The 17,745-nt window shown below is 43.9% G+C and overlaps 1 protein-coding gene across 3 annotated transcripts in view; it reads right to left on the reverse strand.

Moving 5' to 3' along the window:
* G3BP1 (G3BP stress granule assembly factor 1) overlaps nt 1-17,085 on the reverse strand; it is a 33,676-nt gene extending 16,591 nt beyond the window's left edge. Inside the window, exons 1-2 of one of the 3 annotated variants that reach the window (XM_050961590.1) lie at nt 16,965-17,085; nt 7,850-8,096 (exon numbers count right to left, since the gene is read on the reverse strand). In XM_050961590.1, coding sequence (XP_050817547.1) covers nt 7,850-7,896 — 47 coding nt within the window. In that variant the 5' untranslated portion in view covers nt 7,897-8,096; nt 16,965-17,085. The remainder of the gene's footprint in view (nt 1-7,849; nt 8,097-16,964) is intronic. The other 2 variants (XM_050961591.1, XM_050961593.1) reach the window with 2 other exon arrangements.
* Nucleotides 17,086-17,745: the final 660 nt, after the last annotated feature.

A 17,745-nucleotide genomic window follows, 5' to 3' on the forward strand; every position in this document is an offset into this window, starting at 1 on the left:
ATGTGCATCCTAAAAACTCCTTGAGTCACATGTTTGATAAAAGCTATGCGCAAGGAAGCAAGTCGTTCAAAGAAGAAAACTACAAACACAGACATAGAAAATTTGACTATTAAGGGATCATAATGGTCCTATTCTCAGTAGGACAAGTCGTTATCAACATGTCCTGATATTAGCCAAGTGTAAGTTTTGCACAGGACTCAGTCTTCTATAAAGAGCCAGGGGGAGAAACAGCAAGAGATGGGACTCGAGAGAGAGAATTCTAATGAACAGTCCTGAACAGAAGTCACTTGACTCAAAAACAATAATCAAAATCAAAGCCAAGCCTACAGAGTTGTCACATTATATAAAGTATTGCTCTTGCCTTTAATTGTATATGCCGTCTCACTCTGGGCCAAAGTCTCAGCTCTGCTCTGGCAACCCAACGGGGATGGAAAGCCAGCTGGGTACTCCCCATATGTAGAATATCCAGGGAAACCAAGCTAATATAGCTGGCTCTGACACCTGCTCCTGAACTTTTCTTCCCTTCCCCCTGCATACAGGGGCATCCAGAAGCTCAGTACACCCTTGAGTCAGCAGAACTGCCCCAAATTACCTTCAGGATTCAGGAGTGAAAAAAAAAAAAAAAAAAAAAAAAATTACTGATCTCCCCTGCCCAGATGCACTATGCCCTGTTCCAGCATACCTAAGGCTCCAGCCCTATGCTGCCAGAGAAGAGTGTTTTTGCCCAAATTATAGGCAAGAAGCCCTATCAAGCTTACAACATGCAGCAGTCTAATGGTCTGTAACTAAGATAACACCAGAACAATTTAGTAAGAGACAAATATTGATGGTTTCCAGTATGCACATAGGCATGCAGAGGAAATTATCGCCACAGTGGAGGATGTAGCAGATACACAAACAGTAATCTCAAACTCCAAAAAATCAGGGAAGTCCTGAATATCACAAATTCCTAAGTCTACCTTATCAGATTCTTTATACATTTCAGCTTTGTTCATCTGATAGCCCACAAGCTGCCTCCTTCTCTACAGCAACCAAACCATGCAGATGAGGTTTATTCTCTGTTTGGTAGGACTTACGAATAATACATTTAAGTATCATGGTAGCACCCAAAAACTCAGTTGTGATCAAGATGTTACTGGGCTGGGTACTATGAAAATGTAGGAGACAATCCCTGTCCTGGAAGACAGTAAAAAAAGACACAAAAACAGACAAAGGTTAGGGAACAGGGATACAACATACCAGCAAACTAATATGGTGACGCTTGATACAGCTGTGTAAGTTACACATTTAGGCCTTGTCTACACTACAAAGTTGCAGCCCTGGTGAGGGGGTTACAGCGCTGCAACTTAGGATGTGTACACACCTGCAGGGCATTACCAGCGCTGCAACTCCCTGTTTGCAGCGCTGGCCGTACACCCGGTCGTGCCTCGGGTGTAGAGGATCCAGCGCTGGATCACCAGTGCTGGTCATCAGATGTAGACACTCACCAGCGTTTTTGTTGACCTCCGTGGAATAAGCAGGTATCCCAGCATACATGAGGAAGCCTCTCTGGTAATCAAGCAAACTCCACTGCCCTCCAAGCAGGTCTCCTTCCCCGCGGTGTGCTCTGGCATTCCCCGACCCCCCCCTCCAAGCAGGTATCCAGCCCCGTGGTGTGCTCTGGCGTTCCCCGACCCCCCCTCCAAGCAGGTCTCCTTCCCCGCGGTGTGCTCTAGCGTTCCCCGACCCCCCCCTCCAAGCAGTCTCCTTCCCCGCGGTGTGCTCTGGCGTTCCCCGACCCCCCCTCCAAGCAGGTCTCCTTCCCCGCGGTGTGCTCTGGCGTTCCCCGACCCCCCCTCCAAGCAGGTCTCCTTCCCCGCAGTGTGCTCTGGCGTTCCCCGACCCCCCCTCCAAGCAGGTCTCCTTCCCCGCAGTGTGCTCTGGCATTCCCCGACTCCCCCTCCAAGCAGGTCTCCTTCCCCGCGGTGTGCTCTGGCGTTCCCCGACCCCCCCTCCAAGCAGGTATCCAGCCCCGCGGTGTGCTCTGGCGTTCCCCGACCCCCCCCCTCCAAGCAGGTCTCCTTCCCCGCGGTGTGCAACAGCGCTGCAGCGTGGCCACATCTAACACCACTTGCAGCACTGGTTGCTGTAAGTGTGGCCACTCTGCAGCGCTGGCCCTATACAGCTGTACTAATACAGCTGTAACAACCAGCGCTGCAAAATTGTAGATGTAGACATACCCTTAGTTATTTAAATTGGAGTGGAGAAGGGTGAACAATGACAAGGATTGAAGCAGCATGAGGAAGTCGGAAAAAGGAAAGTGGGGGAACAGTCATGCTAGCTATGACATGCAGTGAGGATTTTGTAGACCACCACATCTGAGATGATTTATAATGAATTGGAGGATAAGAGAACGGCTGAACAGATTGTATCAGGAGTTTTGCCTACATAGGCAGTGGCCTGGGAGAGACTGCAAAAGCGTTTAAAGTGACAGCCTTACTGATGGGCAAAGGCTGGAAACTTTTAGACAGAAGGAGGAGCATGGCTCAACATTGTGGTGTTACTAGATCAGCTAGGTAAAGTAGAGTTAAGTTGTGAAGGGCTATTTAAAGATAATCTACAGAGAATTAAAAGATTTGTGCTCTCTTCCCCCACCCCCAAATGTATATAAAAAGAGGTCTAATTTGTGACTTAATAAATGTGTTCATGTTTTACCTTAACAATCTCAGGAACGCCAAATCCCAGAAAATAAGATTTGACATGCCCCGGAGGATACGTATTTGTGAGCTCCTGCTCCTTTTGTTGAAAAGGCTGGTGTATAAAACCTTGGAAACAACAAAAAACACACCACACATCCTTTCTTCAAGGTCCTACAGGTAATGGTGTTAAACAAGAACTAAAACTAAAACCAGGTTCTCTCAAAGTTGACTGAATAGCTTTCAGTCTTTTGATAGAAATTTCAAGAGTTCTGCAAGGCACCAAAGACCAAGGGAGCCGCACATATCTGGCCCACAAGACACACTCAGATTCTGTAGACCCAGCTTTTATTTAAAAAAAAAAAAGTTTCTAACCATGATGTTTATGCAAAAAACATGTGAATCATATGTATAGATCCAGCTCCCCATCCACTATTAATTTAACTGGGTACTTAATTTAATTAGGTGAAAATTCAAAATCCCAAGGATGACACTGCAAATAACCTCAAACTATTAAAGAAAGGGGGGGAATATTAAATTGGCAGAATTACAAGTGATGAAAAATAGGAGTAAAGTCTTATCCAATACTCACTTTAAGGAAAGAGGCAAGATTTAGTTACTGCACAGATCACACAGTGATGCCGTAACAAACTCATGAATGATTGGATTTTCTCATACTCATATCATTGTTTACATTTGTAAATGAGCTGGATAGCATGTTAGTAAATGACATAATACTTGCTTGTTTGCCTATAAGCCTGTTTTTTGTAGCACACAAAAGATTTTGGAATACCCACATCTAACTCCCAGTGACCCAATAGGAGACTTTTCACTCACTTCAGTGGAAGCTGAATTAGACACACAAAGATAACCATTTTCTATTGCTTTCAGAATGGAAGTCCAAATTGGTACACGTGTGTTTCACAGCACTGTCATGACCTACTATCACAGAATTCGACACAGTCCCAAATCCAACAGAATATACTGCACAAAAAACCAACCATTTTATCAGAATCCTTCCCCCTTTGATTTGTATCTTTTTCCTTTCATAGATGAATGTTTCCTAGCCACTAGGGTTCACATTACTTTGCATGCTGCTGTGTTAAATTGTGCCACTACTATACTGAAGACAGAGTTCCACCTCTGCTAATCAAAGATGGATTTTATCATACAAATACCAGACTAAATTAGCACAGGGCAATTCTAATTCAATACTTGCTACTTAGTTCTGATATAGACTTTTCATTTACTGCTGACTTGTACATGCAGAGAGTAATAAAAGGAGTCCTACTCTTATTAAGCAGATTTTAAAAAAAAAAAAGTGAAAAAACCAACAGGATCTAATCAGTGGACAGCAATCTGTTTTTACTTCAGTTGCACCTGCTGCTTTTCTACTAGCAACCATCTGCTCACCATCTCCAGCCAACAACCTGAACAATATAAACCTCATCTCTCCAGAAAGAATAATTGCTCCACACCACTCAAGAATATATTGCTATCATTATCCTATGGTCAAGGAACAGGATAATGTAAATGTGTATTTTATACTGTCCACATCACAGTAATATCTGAGTGCCTGAGTTATCACACACCTATCTTTTTGGCAGTGGTGATAAGGGAGAGGGCCTTAAGAGAAGAGCTGGAAACCAAATGATTTCCTAATATTCATTCATCTTACTCCCAGTGTAAGGAATAACTTACTAGATTACTCTACTCCAGCATAAAACCAACAGGTTAACTACATTCTGTATACTGCTACCAAAATTTAAACCCTAGCCATTTATTAAAGCAAGAGATTAAATTTAGACAAAATATCTCAGCTAAACTGGTCTTCACTTGGTTGGTGGAATTTTCCATCATCTGTTATAAGCTACAACTTTGCAGAAAAATCAGTGCGAGTCACTGAGTTTCCAAAGTATAGTTATGTAAATTAAAAACTGATTTATGCATACAGTGCATTCAACAAATTAAGATTGAGAGTCATAGCTTATTACCATATCTGGACTGTGATAGATAGGTGTTCTTTCAGCTTAGTTTAATGCTAATCAATTTTAGCTCTTCTAAAGCATTCACCCAAATTACTATATAAATCAAAATAAACTAACCCGTGGTTTTCAATAATCCAAGGCTGAAGTTATAAAATTCAACTGAGTCCTAGTTGTGTCACATTTCCTCCACATATCCTTATCTCCTGTGCTCTATACGCAGAGTTCAGGTTCACAGTGAGGCCAGCTAGTGATCACTAAAGCCATTTAATCTGTCATAATGATCCCAGAGGGGTAGGTTCAACTGACATTTTTAATCAAAAGCATTCCAGACATCCCTTTTGAGGAGACTGCTGTTGTGTTTAAGTACTACCAAGTGTGCTACCAGAAGAGTGCTTTACACAGTTGAAATCAAAACAAAGAGGGGAAGAAATGGTTTCTAGAAACCTCAGGACCAGGCTACAGTCTTTCTGAATAGCTTACCTTCACAGCCCCTTTTACCTTTACCTTCCACCTAACTCATCACTATATCTTTTTGCCAATATTTCAAACTTAGAGAAAATATCAAAATACCAAAATCACTTCGAAGCATTAGTTTCTTTTGATGGGAAGATTTTGCAGCATAATGAAGTGAATAATCCTGCAAACAGTCTGATCCCCAATCTTCTACAGTTACCATATTTAAAAATAAGGACTCATCTGATATTTGTTACATCAATCCAATTTTTATGACTTCTTGTAAATTTACAGAATTCTGAGGAAAGCTGTCCCAAGCCTTTGTAACCATAAGGCAAGTGTGTGCAAGGATTCTCACCACTGTCACGCCACTTAAGTGACGCCCACAACAGCCTTGAGAAGCTGCAACACATTTTTAGTTTTTTCACTTCCATAATCTTATCTAGTTATAGTAGGGACATTCTGGCACCATGCACTCAATAGGTTCTCCATGTGAGGATTTTTGCAAAGTTCAGGATATGACTATAGTTACTATATACCCTAGCGTCTGACTGTGTTGGTAGTTCCTTAACCTCTATCAATTGCTACATTTTGAAAGCTGAAGCTTAGAAAAACCTGTACAGTAACAGATTTAAAGAAGTTGTATGTATCCTATTCCATACTTGAAAAATACAGGCTATTGGATATTTAAGATACAGTCATTAGTAATCACAATTGCTGTAATGAAGTGCCATTTTCCAATTTTTCCAGGCTGCTTAGTAACAGGTGAGAATGACCTGCTCATGTGAGAATGGCACAGTATAAACAGTGGTTTGTCAATATGACTGTAGAATAGCCTACACTAGAATCATAGTCCAATGTGAGTCCACCATGGGACGAATGAAAAAGAGCAAACACAGTAAAGAAACTTAAGAGAAAATCCCTACCTCCCCCGAAAATGGACTAAACAACAAAATATAGATAACTATTAATGAAAGCATAAATATTCCATTCTGCTCCAAAAATCTTTTAGATGGATCCATTTGGCTTTGTTCACTCAAATGAGGGGGGGGGGGGGGAACAGCAAGTGGGTACCTGTGGAAAATGATAGTGTTACGAACAATACAGATCAGATAGACAATATGGTACAAGCAGGATAAACATGCATCTCTAAGTGAAATCCAAAGCACTGGTCTCCTAGCTGGTGAAGCATATCATTAGGACAGCTTGTTCTGAAGTAGAATAAGTAATATGAACTTTTCAAGGAAATGCATATTTAAAACACTAAAAAGGTAACAAATACTGAGCTACAAGAGATCAGAAAGAATGGATAGGCCACTAAACTCACCCTCAACTACCTGGGGAAAGAGGTTATTAAAAGAACAGTTTTTGTTGACAAGCAAGACTGCATGCACCTGTGGGGGCCAGCACCCCATGAAGTTCAGGTACAGAAATTTCGATGCATTAGTTATCAGTAACATGGGCAATTAATGTCGAAGTTCTGTCTTTCATGAGTTGGGGAATAACTACAGTAGAACCTCAGAGTCACAAACACCTTGAGAATGGAAGTTGTTTGTAACTCTGAAGTGTTCATAACTCTGAACAAAGTGTTATGGTTGTTCTTTCAGAAGTTTACAACTGAACACTGACTTACTACAGCTCTGAAACTTTACTATGCAGAAAAATTCTGCTTTCCTTTTTTGTTTTAGTAGTTCATGTTTAATAGAGTACTATATTTGTTTTTTTGGTGTTGGTCTCTGCTGTTGCCCAATTGTGTACTTCTGGTTCCAAATGAGGTGTGTGGTTGCCTGGTCAGTTCGTAACTCTGGTGTTCTACTGTACTTGAAAAGATAAAGGGAGCCTTTAAAAAAAATACCTAAATGGTTCACATATTTATTTAAATTTCAAAAGCCAAGAACCCTAAATGAAAAAGAAAGCCTTCATATGAAGGCAGATGGAAAGCAGAAAGAATTACAGGAAGTTACCTGTTTATAGACAATAGCACTGTTTTGTACTTTTGACTGTATGGGAGAGTGTGAGAAAGACTTCCAAGCATAGTTAGTTTACAGTAAAGCCAACAGACTGCAGCAGCTGAATGGGCACAACCTGCTCTGTTGCCTCTACAGATACAATAAATCAAAAACCTCATCTCTTTGGAAGTAGGTGCACAAAGCTAAGTGCTGGAATGTCTGACACAAGGTCTTTTATTCATGAATAATGGAAGTTGTAATGAGTTACAGTGACTGGTATTTTAACTGTTACATTACTTTCTCCTGTGAAATATTGCTAATGCAACCTATCAGTGACTGCCCACTGAAAAATAGCAGCAAGTGAACCTCAGTCAGCCCAGCACAGAGTAATTAAAAAGTGTACAGTGAATACCAGGGGTTGGTAACCTTTCAGAAGTGGTGTGCCGAGTCTTCATTTATTCACTCTAATTCAAGGTTTCGCAAGCCACTAATACATTTGAACGTTTTTATAAGGTCTCTTTCTATAAGCCTATAATATATAACTAAACTATTGTTGTTTGTAAAGTAAATAAGGTTTTTAAAATGTTTAAGAAGCTTCATTTAAAAATTAAATTAAAATGCAGAGCCCCCCGGACCGGTGGCCAGGACCCAGGCATTATGAATGCCACTGAATCAGCCTGCGTGCCGCCTTTGGCACGCGTGCCATAGGCTGCCTACCCCTGGTGTATACTAATACAGTTAAGTGGATTATGATTACTAAAGGACATTTTAATTCAAAATGTACCTGTTTCTAACAAAAAGTTGACCTGGATCATCAGCACACTCACTCATTTCAGCCAGCCAACACTAGGTCTGCAACAAACTCTAGTTACTGTTGTAGAAGGGAGGCCATATAACTTGTAGAAGGGTGGCAGCACAGCCTAGTGAACAGAGCAACTGACTGTGATTCAGGAGATTTGAGTTCTATTCCAGGCTTTGACACTGACTGCCAGCTGATCCTGGGCAAATCTTCTCTGCTCTTGTTCCCCCTTCTGTAAAATTGGGATAACAACTTACCTCCTTTGCAGAGAGCACTGAAAATCTGATGAAAAACATTATATATGAATGACGTACTACAGCAGCTGGGGGGGCAGGGGTCTGAACCAGAGGCATATTTCCTGGTTGAAATAATATAGCCAAACCATCATGACAGGAAACCATCTAAATTTTTAAAAGCGTCCTTGAAAAATCTGCATTGTACCACACACAAAATTTTTTTTTTTTTTAAGAGGGATGAGATTTTTTTGCTCGATGACATGCTAAAAAGCTCACATATAAAAAAATATGCAAAACATCTCAAAATTAAGTTTAAAGTTAGCATTTCCCAGACCAATATTTGGAAAAATATACACCTCTACCCCAATATAACATGAATTCAGATATAGTACAGTAAAGCAGCACTCCGGGGGGGCGGGGCTACACAGATCAAAGCAACTTCGATATAACACTGTTTCACCTATAATGCGTTAAGATTTTTTGGCTTCCGAGGACAGCATTATATCGGGGTACAGGTATGTATCTATCTAGACACTCACACACTCCACCACTTGCCAATGGTAGAAGGGAAACCTTTCCAGACAGGCCTCTACACAATACTAATAAATAAGCCACAAACTTACTAAATTACTTGTATTCTGCAGAAGTTACATTTCCAGTCTCGTTGTTGATCATAAACCTTTCCAAAGGTGAACCAAGAGTAAATAGATGCAGCATTGTCTGCCAGTTTGTAGACAAAATCCAGTGCCTCTGCTGCTGTTCAGTTTTGCCAAGCAGCAAGAGCTAAACTAACTAGTGCTTTTCATTGCTGCTATTTAGAACCAGAGCAGTAGTGGATCAAGAATGTTAATTTCATGCTATAGAGGCAGGCACAGGAGGATGGTCGTAAGAGAAGAAACCCCAGAATATGAAGGATAAGAGAGTAGTGAGACCAGCTCCCCTCAGAGAAGACAAGAAGCTCTTGGCAGGGAAGAAATTAAACAGACCAAAATAAATAAATAAATAAATAAATAAATAAGTTTCTTACCCTACCTGCAGCTAGGGGCATGGGAGGGTGCAGCTTTCACCCTATCACCACATCTACTAGCTAAAGGCGGATATTAAAGACGTAGTCCAACATACATAGGGCTCAGGGAGAGAAACCTGGTAGAAATCACAACTTTCTCCCATAATCAGCAGCTGAGGTTAGCAGGGCTCAAGGTTTCTCATGAAGATGTTGCCCTTGGACCCCACTGACTGAGCTTCCTCATGACATTTCATAACATTCTCTGCCTAATAGGCACCTAGTAAGTTTTTCATATCCTGACCCAAACATCACATTGCTATACAATGCTGCTGGCGATACTAGTGGTATTGGGGGTTATAATATTTCAGTGAAAGAACAAGGACTAACCTACACAGAGTTCTTCACTTTTTCAGAGCAATATACAATAGGTTGGAAGCTAGCTTCCCTATACTGCTGGAGTCAACAAGAAGCATCAGTCAGGGGGTGAACACAAGAACCAGTCTCAAAAAAGGACTAATCTATTCAGTATTATTTTCATCAGAAGGCAATAAGTTTCAAAATTTACCCCTGCAGATCTGGATACAAGGGGGTCAAATAAAAGGTCATCATGAGTGTTAAAAATTGAGTGCTTGGGATAGAGAAGATGGTTTTGGTTTTACTTACATTCTAGACAAAAAAAAGTCAGATCCAGTTTATTTCACCATTTGTTTTTTACTCCTGCTGGAATCCTGCACCACTGCATAAAGCATAATTTCCACAGAATTAATGTTTCCTGCAGAATTTTATTCTTCCCCCAGTACTCCTGCCTGGCAGTGGGAACTCCTTATTCTGTGTTATTTTGATATATATAAAAAACGTAGAATTTTAAAATACTGTATGCAGAATTTTTAGGCAAATTCTCGCAGGAGTACTGTGTGTCCAAAATGAGATGTACCATGGACTAAGCAGTTTAACTTTCAGGTTCTCCTGCTACTAGCAGGAGGTTGTACCACATGTTGCAAACCCTACTGGGTATTGTTTGTTTTTACTGGCATATCTGCCTGTAAACTCGACATGAAAGCAGATCTCCAACCCTACTAGCCTTCTAAATGCACAGAAAGAGGAAAAGTTTCAGAAAATTCATAGAAATTTCAACTACCATTAGGTTTTGTAAATCCTAGACAAAATGCCCCCCACCCCCAAAATGCTGGTCCTAGTTCAGGCATAAGAACTTCTGATCTGTGGTACTGGACCAGTGCCTGCAGAAGTTTACTGAACCTAAACCCATTTGTATTGATTTTCTAGTGCAGGGCTGGGCAAACTAAAGCTTACTTAAAGTAAACTTGCAGTTTAATATGACAGTCAGGTGTAATATCTGGGTGGGGAAATTGCATGCAGGGCCATAAATGTAGGGCTGGGGTGCAGGAGGGGGTTCAGTGTACAGGAAGGGGCTCAGGACAAGGGGTTGGGGTGCAGAAGAGGTTCAGAGGGGGCTCAGGGCAGGGGATTAGCGATGGAGGCTCCAACCCAGCACCGCTTACCTTGAGCAGCCCCAGGGTGGTAGCAGCACGCAGCAGGGCTAAGGCAGGCTCCCTGCCTTTGTGCCAAATCCCAGGAGTGGCCAGCATGTCCAGCAGTGGTTTCTGAGGGGTGGGGCGGGGCGGGGAGCTCCACCACATGCTACCTTCACCTGTGGGTACCACCCAAAAGCTCCCATTGACTGCGGATGCCCGTTCCCAGCCAACGGGAGCCGCGAGGGGCAGTGCCTGCAGGCAAGGGCAGTGCACTGAGCCCTCTGCCTCCAGGGGCCACAGGGACATGGTGCCAGCTACATTCAGGAGTGGCACAGCGCCAGGGCAGGCAATCCCACAGGTTGAACTGAAAGCCCTAATGGGCCAGATTTGGCACACAGGCCATAGTTTGCCTCCCCTGCTCTAGTGTTTCTAGTCCTGACAGTTTACAAGATATTTGAGCCAAGAAGCATGAAGTATCCGTTTATTAAGACACAGTCAGTATTTTCTGTACACCATGTGCTAATTTAAGTACTTCAATAGTCCTATAAGTCAGCTGTTTTCAGTATTTGCACCTTTTCTGCAGTTTCCTCAACCAACCAAAGTGAGAGGGGCTATTGCAATGTTATTGCCATAGTAACAACCAGTTGTTTTGACAGTTAAGGGCAGCTTCAATGGCCCAATGAAGAGAAGAAAAATCATTCACCATTAGGTCCACAAATTTTCCATCTGGATTCACTGGGCCACTGCAGCTTCTTCTAAATATAGACACAGGTCTTATTTCAGTCCCGTTTTATTGCTAACACAAGTAACCCCTCAGATTTCACTTTAAGAGGGAACTAAGTAACAATACAAATGTTAGAGTTAAGTATGAATACTATGAGAGATTGATAAAATTAGCATTGGACAAGCATACGGAAAAGTGGTTTTAGTATGTTATGCAACATGCACACTTTAAAAGAGCAAGTTATCCTGACCATCTTGCTCTTGTCCTCACTTCAATGCTGGCATGACTTTAGACATGAGAAAAATGTTTTTGCCATCTGAAAACAGGATTCCAGAAGTTTTCAAACAGGTGGGTGACAGTCTGTACCCCATATTCACCCCTTTTACAAGATTATGATCAATTTTGTGCAGGATGTTTCTTGTGAGATCATTTGAGAATGATCATTGCTGTCCTGGTGGGATGTGTACGGCAGCATTGCATGTAGTGTCGTGGAATTCTAGTGTGTAATGTTGCTGGGACATGTTCCAGGTCTGTAGAGCAGTCATGGGCCAGCTCCACAGAGGCAGGGGGTGGCTGACACCTCAGTCAGGTGTCAAATGGAGTCTGGTGGACCATCGCATGGTTGAGTGGCTGTTCTTAGACAGGAAAGACGGGGTGGGGGTAGGGGGAGAAAGAGAAATCTACATTTTGACAAAAACAGATTGGTGCTCTCAACACAGACTGTCTCCTGGACATCAGCTTAAGATTATTCTTGAAGAAGAGAAAGAACTAAAAAGGGAGAGCAGATGCCCCCAAATTCTCTCCCTTTCTCTCTATCCACAGCATTGACAAGACCTGAGGAAGAAGGAAGCAGCATTGGACTGGAGGAGGGATTCTAACTGAAAGACATTCAGCCAGTAAGACTGAAAAATGTAGAGAGAGATTGACCTTTGCCTTGAACTCACTTTGATTGTTAAGTTAGGCATTAGTTGCATTTTTTATTCTTTTTTTGTAACCAATTCTGACTCTTTTGCCTCCTTACTTGTAGTCACTTAAAGTCTATCCTCTGTAATTAGTAAACTTGTTTTATTTAAAACAGTATGTTTGGGAAACCCCATTTGAGATAACTGGATTTGTGCAGATCATTTTCTATTAATCAAAAGACAGGCTTTACATGAGCATGCATTGTCCAGGAGAAAGCTGGACAGTGTAAGACATACACTTCTGGGGAAAGTCTGGGACTTAGAATTTCCTAGTGGTGTTCTGCAATGTAATTCATGAGTGGCTATAGCACTCATACAACTGTGAGTAACATGCTAGAGGCTGTGTGAGAGCAGACCAGGAGTGGTAGCTCTCAGAGCAAAGCAATGTAAAAGGCTCTCCATGTTGGAGATCTGAGTAGAGACAGCTGTTCATCAGTTCAGGTTGTACCCTGGATAATTTCACAGTGTTTAACACTTTTTTCTTTCAACTAATACTTAGCACAACAGCACTGGGAGTGGCTCCAAAAATATTAAAAAGTTGGGGGGGGCATGATTCAGAAGAGCTTGAGAACCCCTGCACTAGTATCAGATGCATTCATTTAATAGTTTGCATTTAATATCTAACCTCTCTTTTTTCCTAGAGAAAGCAGCTGGACATTTCCAACACAGCAGCTTTAGTTGAAACAATTCTGACTGATATTTTAATCCAACACTGAAGACTTTCAATACCAGTCAGTCAGTTAAAATGCATGTCAATAACTGTACACAGGCCCATACTTTGTGAAAAATTCTTATTACATAAATGAAACCAAAGATGAAGTGCAACAAACGCAGTAGCTGATATGTACATGCACATGGCAGCATCACTTGTCATAAGATCTGAGACCTACTCCATTTTAATCCACCTTCTGACTGCTCCTGTTCAACTTCCCACCTGCCATGTCACTTAAAAATACGCAGCGAAAAAGGCTTGGGTTATGTCATTGGAAAGCTGCAGCAGTTAGTTTACAAGTGTTTCGTAACTCATCCAACAGGGCCTGTCATGTGTCAATTTCAGCAGCTCTCACTCAAAGTCACCAAGGTTAAAGGCCAAAAAACCTTGAGAAACTAGTCCTCAGGTTTGTTTTTTAAACTGGACTTTCTTTAACTAGTGTTCCTATGTATAATTTGGTATACACAATGTGCAAGGGAAAAGCACAATCTCAATTAGCATGTGTTTTCAGTAGAGTTCTCAACTATCTTCAGCAGGTGACATGCTAAAGCCATCCTGTGAGGTGTTTTTCCACAGCATGAACTGAAATGTTACTAGGAAAAGGTTTTTTGGTCTAAATTTCAGCCTTAAGAATGCTGTTTGATAACACTGAGCTAACAGAGGTAGACTCAATACAGTGAGTCTTTAAAGCAGTTCAAGTGTTTTCTAGCAACCTTTGTGGAAGTTTGAGACTAAAGTGAATTTCGTTATTTTCCCTGAGAGCGCTTGCAGCTTGGTTTGGTACTTTAACAAATAGATAAGAACATCATGACTACTGCTCCCAGGTAAATAATGGACTTCTTTAAAAAGTAATTTTCAGAAGTTTTAGTAGATTTTAAAAACAGATAAAAAGTTCAAATTTGTGTCATTACTATCCTTGATAGTCACCATCTAAAGTGATACCATGGCTACAGCAGAATGGACAAATAGCCAATTGAGGACTAGTGAACTATTATACAAAAAAAATTTCCTCTTGTCACTAAGAGACATGATAAGACACCATTTTTGTACCTTTATTAGTTTTGCTGCTTTTGTGGCTGCCCAGGACCATGAAAGGGTGCAAAGGATTCTTTGCTATGTCATTCCACATTAGAGCGCCTACAAAAGATTCCCAAATGATTTACATCTTGCTAGGGAGTTTGGGGATGTCATGAACACATGTGGCAAGTATTTTTCCTTTCTTTGCTTCCATCTTCTAGCTTTCAAGTTGGTTACATTAATACTTAATGTAAATTCACCAAGTCAGACACCTGCCCATCTTGCTACTAAGCTAGAACCTTATAACAATGGATTTAAATCAAACGAGACTTGAAATGTACTGCTTTCTAACAGCCAACTTCTAACACAAGAAAATGAGTACACAGATATATTTTGCATGCTTACATTTTATAAGATATTTAGAAATTGCTCTTAAGGCATAATCTGAGGGATACATTTTAATGTTTAAAGCATACTTCTGACACCTGGGAACAAAAATGTATGAATTTCTCCCTCACACAATAGTATTACTCTGTTTCAGGCAGGTCTTTAGTTATCCAACTACTTAAAGGAAACTTGCAGTTTAATGACATTCAGGAGTAACTGGGTAGAACAAGCAGCTGTACTTTAGACATTTTGCTGCAAGTCATGACTTGATTTTACTTCAAGTCAGCAGACAAATGCATAGTATCTTCTGAAAGATGTGAAGAGGGTGAGCATTCTACCACAGTTAACAACTGTCATATACCTCTGAGAATCTAAGTCAGTGACCAAATATGTAGTCTACTCTCATTTTCCCCGAAATCTTATTTGAGAACCTAGCATATTTTCTTAACCCCTTTTGCCCATGAATAAGTGAAGTGACTGATTTAGTGTGTAGAAGATGCTATTTTCTAGAGAAGAAAGTAAGCCTCAGTAGCTGAAACAGGTTGAGAAGATATGCATAATGGCCTAAAATACATTCCAAATGATTTTAATTTATACCAACAAGAAGTTACAATGTTCAGGGCTTGGCAGCCTCTCTACGTTTCCTAAAGCTGTCATTTGTTTGTGAAAGGATAGGCCTGACAAAATAGAATGGAAACATAGCTGTTCGCTGCAAACATGCCTCACATCCAACTAGGAAGATGCCACTTCCTTCACATGGAATACATAATGCTTAATGCAGATGTCTCACCACACATAACATCCACATACCAGTAATTCCAAATACAATCTTGCAAACTAACTCTATGGAAGGCATCCAAAGTGATGAACAGTAATACAGGTAGGGCTTTCACAATCAAATCAGTTTGGGGCCTCACATGTGACTGGGAGCTCTTCAGACACACTCTCCTCTACACAGTTCTGTGTTTAATCCCAGCTCCACCACTGTCTTGCTGTGTGACCTTGGACAAATCATTTAATTCCACAGAGAGGCGAGTGTTACCCCATCTGCAAAGGAGGGGTGAAACTTACCCTCTCATAGACTCATAGACTATTAGGGATGGAAGGGACCTCAGGAGGTCATCTAGTCCAACCCCCTGCTCCAAGCAGGACCAATCCCCAGATTTTTACCCCAGTTCCCTTAATGGCCCCCTCAGGGATTGAACTCACAACCCTGGGTTTAGTAGGCCAATGCTCAAACCCCTGAGCTATCCCTCCCCCCCTCTTTTGTACAATGCAGAGATTTACAGTTGACTAAGGCTACACTCTCAAGGGGTGGGTATTTTTCCATGCCACCTTAATCCAGGAAGAAACTCTGCAGCCTAGCTACCTCATGTGGGCATTTTACATATTTGATAGAAAACATAGGCTATGTAAAGCACAGAACAAAGCTTGCAGCTTTGTATCTAGCCTCACACAATGAAGTTTCGTTCTCTCCTGTTTGGGTCCCTCCTCTGAACTCCCCCTTCCCCCTTTCAAATGTTTGCTTTCAGCGAGGACACTATTGTCCAGGTTCCAACAACGGTTACTCATTTCTACAGCGTCACTCCTTTCGGTACGGCGAGAGGAAGGTTCCGCTCACATCCATGATGCCAAACACACAAGGGCTTTCAAAGCAAAGGAACCGCTTCGTGAAACGGTTTGCGGTTCTAGCCCAAACTGCTCCAGGTTTGCTGTCCCCGTCTCCAGGTTGGGTGCATGGGGCACTCTGATCCTTGCAGGTCAGGAAGCTGCGGGAGCCTCGGACCCCTCCACCGTCCTCCCACTTCAGTGACCTACAGCCCCACCCCCCCGCCGGTAACCTACAGCCCCGCCCCCCCCGTTCCCACAGACACCCCCCCGCCGGTAACCTACAGCCCCGCCCCCCCGTTCCCACAGACACCCCCCCCGCCGGTAACCTACAGCCCCGCCCCCCCCGCCGGTAACCTACAGCCCCGCCCCCCCGTTCCCACAGACACCCCCCCCGCCGGTATCCTACAGCCCCGCCCCCCCCGCCGGTATCCTACAGCCCCGCCCCCCCCGTTCCCACAGACACCCCCCCCGCCGGTAACCTACAGCCCCGCCCCCCCCGTTCCCACAGACACCCCCCCGCCGGTAACCTACAGCCCCGCCCCCCCCGCCGGTATCCTACAGCCCCGCCCCCCCCCGTTCCCACAGACACCCCCCCCGCCGGTAACCTACAGCCCCGCCCCCCCGTTCCCACAGACACCCCCTCCCCGCCGGTAACCTACAGCCCCAGGCCACCGCCGTTGGAGCTCCCCACGGGAGCACAGACCCCCACACACACCTTGCCGGGCCTGGGGGGAGAGAACACCAGCTTCCTCCCCCCTATTTGTTGCCCGTCTCGCCAAGAAGCTCCGAGCCCCGCGGCTCAGCCGGCCTGAGCGAGCCCGGCCCGCGCGTGTCTGTGACGCTGGGACTGGGAGGTGGCGCAACCGTCCCGGGAAGGACGTGACGCCGTTCGCAGCCGCCCCCCTCCCGGCAGCCCGGAGGAGAGGCCGCGGCTGGCCCCCTCCCCCGTTACCTGCGGACGGAGCGGGACTGGAGCAGGAGGCTTCGCTACAGGCCGGTCGGGGAACGGAAAGACCTCACGCAACGGCGTGCTCACCCGCCGGCTACATATATCCGGCGCGCAACCTAACCCCGCCGCAACCCGCCAGCCAATCGCTGAGCGCCGCACTTCCCAGCTCGGACGCCGTTTGGCCAGACCTGCGAAAAAAGGGCGGTGCTTGATGACTTGCAATCAACTCACCCCATCCCACTGCCTTGTGGCAGGCGGCAGTTAATGTGAGCGACGCAGGTACCAGCCAACAGACGTTATAGTTTCAGCCACTGAGGCGGGACAAACCTCAACTGACTTCCCCACTGGCCAATGAGGCGACGCACCTCGCACTATTAGGTGAAGGTTGGAGGAGGCGGGAACACAGATGCCCTGGTAGCGTGGTTGAGCCGTACAGCGGCGTCCTTGAAATCTAGCAAGGTAAACCCCGTTTTAGATAGGGGCGGTACTCAATGCAGCACTGAGAGCGATAACCAATTAGGGAGCACTCATGGGCGTGACTGACAGGCCAGAGACTAGAGCCTCTTAAAGGGAAACGCACCACTAAGAAAGGGGCTGCCCTTCCCCAGCCAGCAGGCAGCGCCCCCCCTGCTGGAGGGAAGGGTCGCCTGCTCCCCACCCCACCCCAGGCTGCTGCAAGCCCACTGAGCCCACCACGGCTATCCCAGCCTGCAGCACCAGGGCCCAGGCCTCCCCCACCCTCCTGGGCCCCAGCAGCATCCCAAGCCAGTGGCCCCTGCCGCCT

This window comes from Gopherus flavomarginatus, chromosome 7 (assembly GCF_025201925.1).
Source record: "Gopherus flavomarginatus isolate rGopFla2 chromosome 7, rGopFla2.mat.asm, whole genome shotgun sequence".
Taxonomy (NCBI): Eukaryota; Metazoa; Chordata; order Testudines; family Testudinidae; genus Gopherus; species Gopherus flavomarginatus.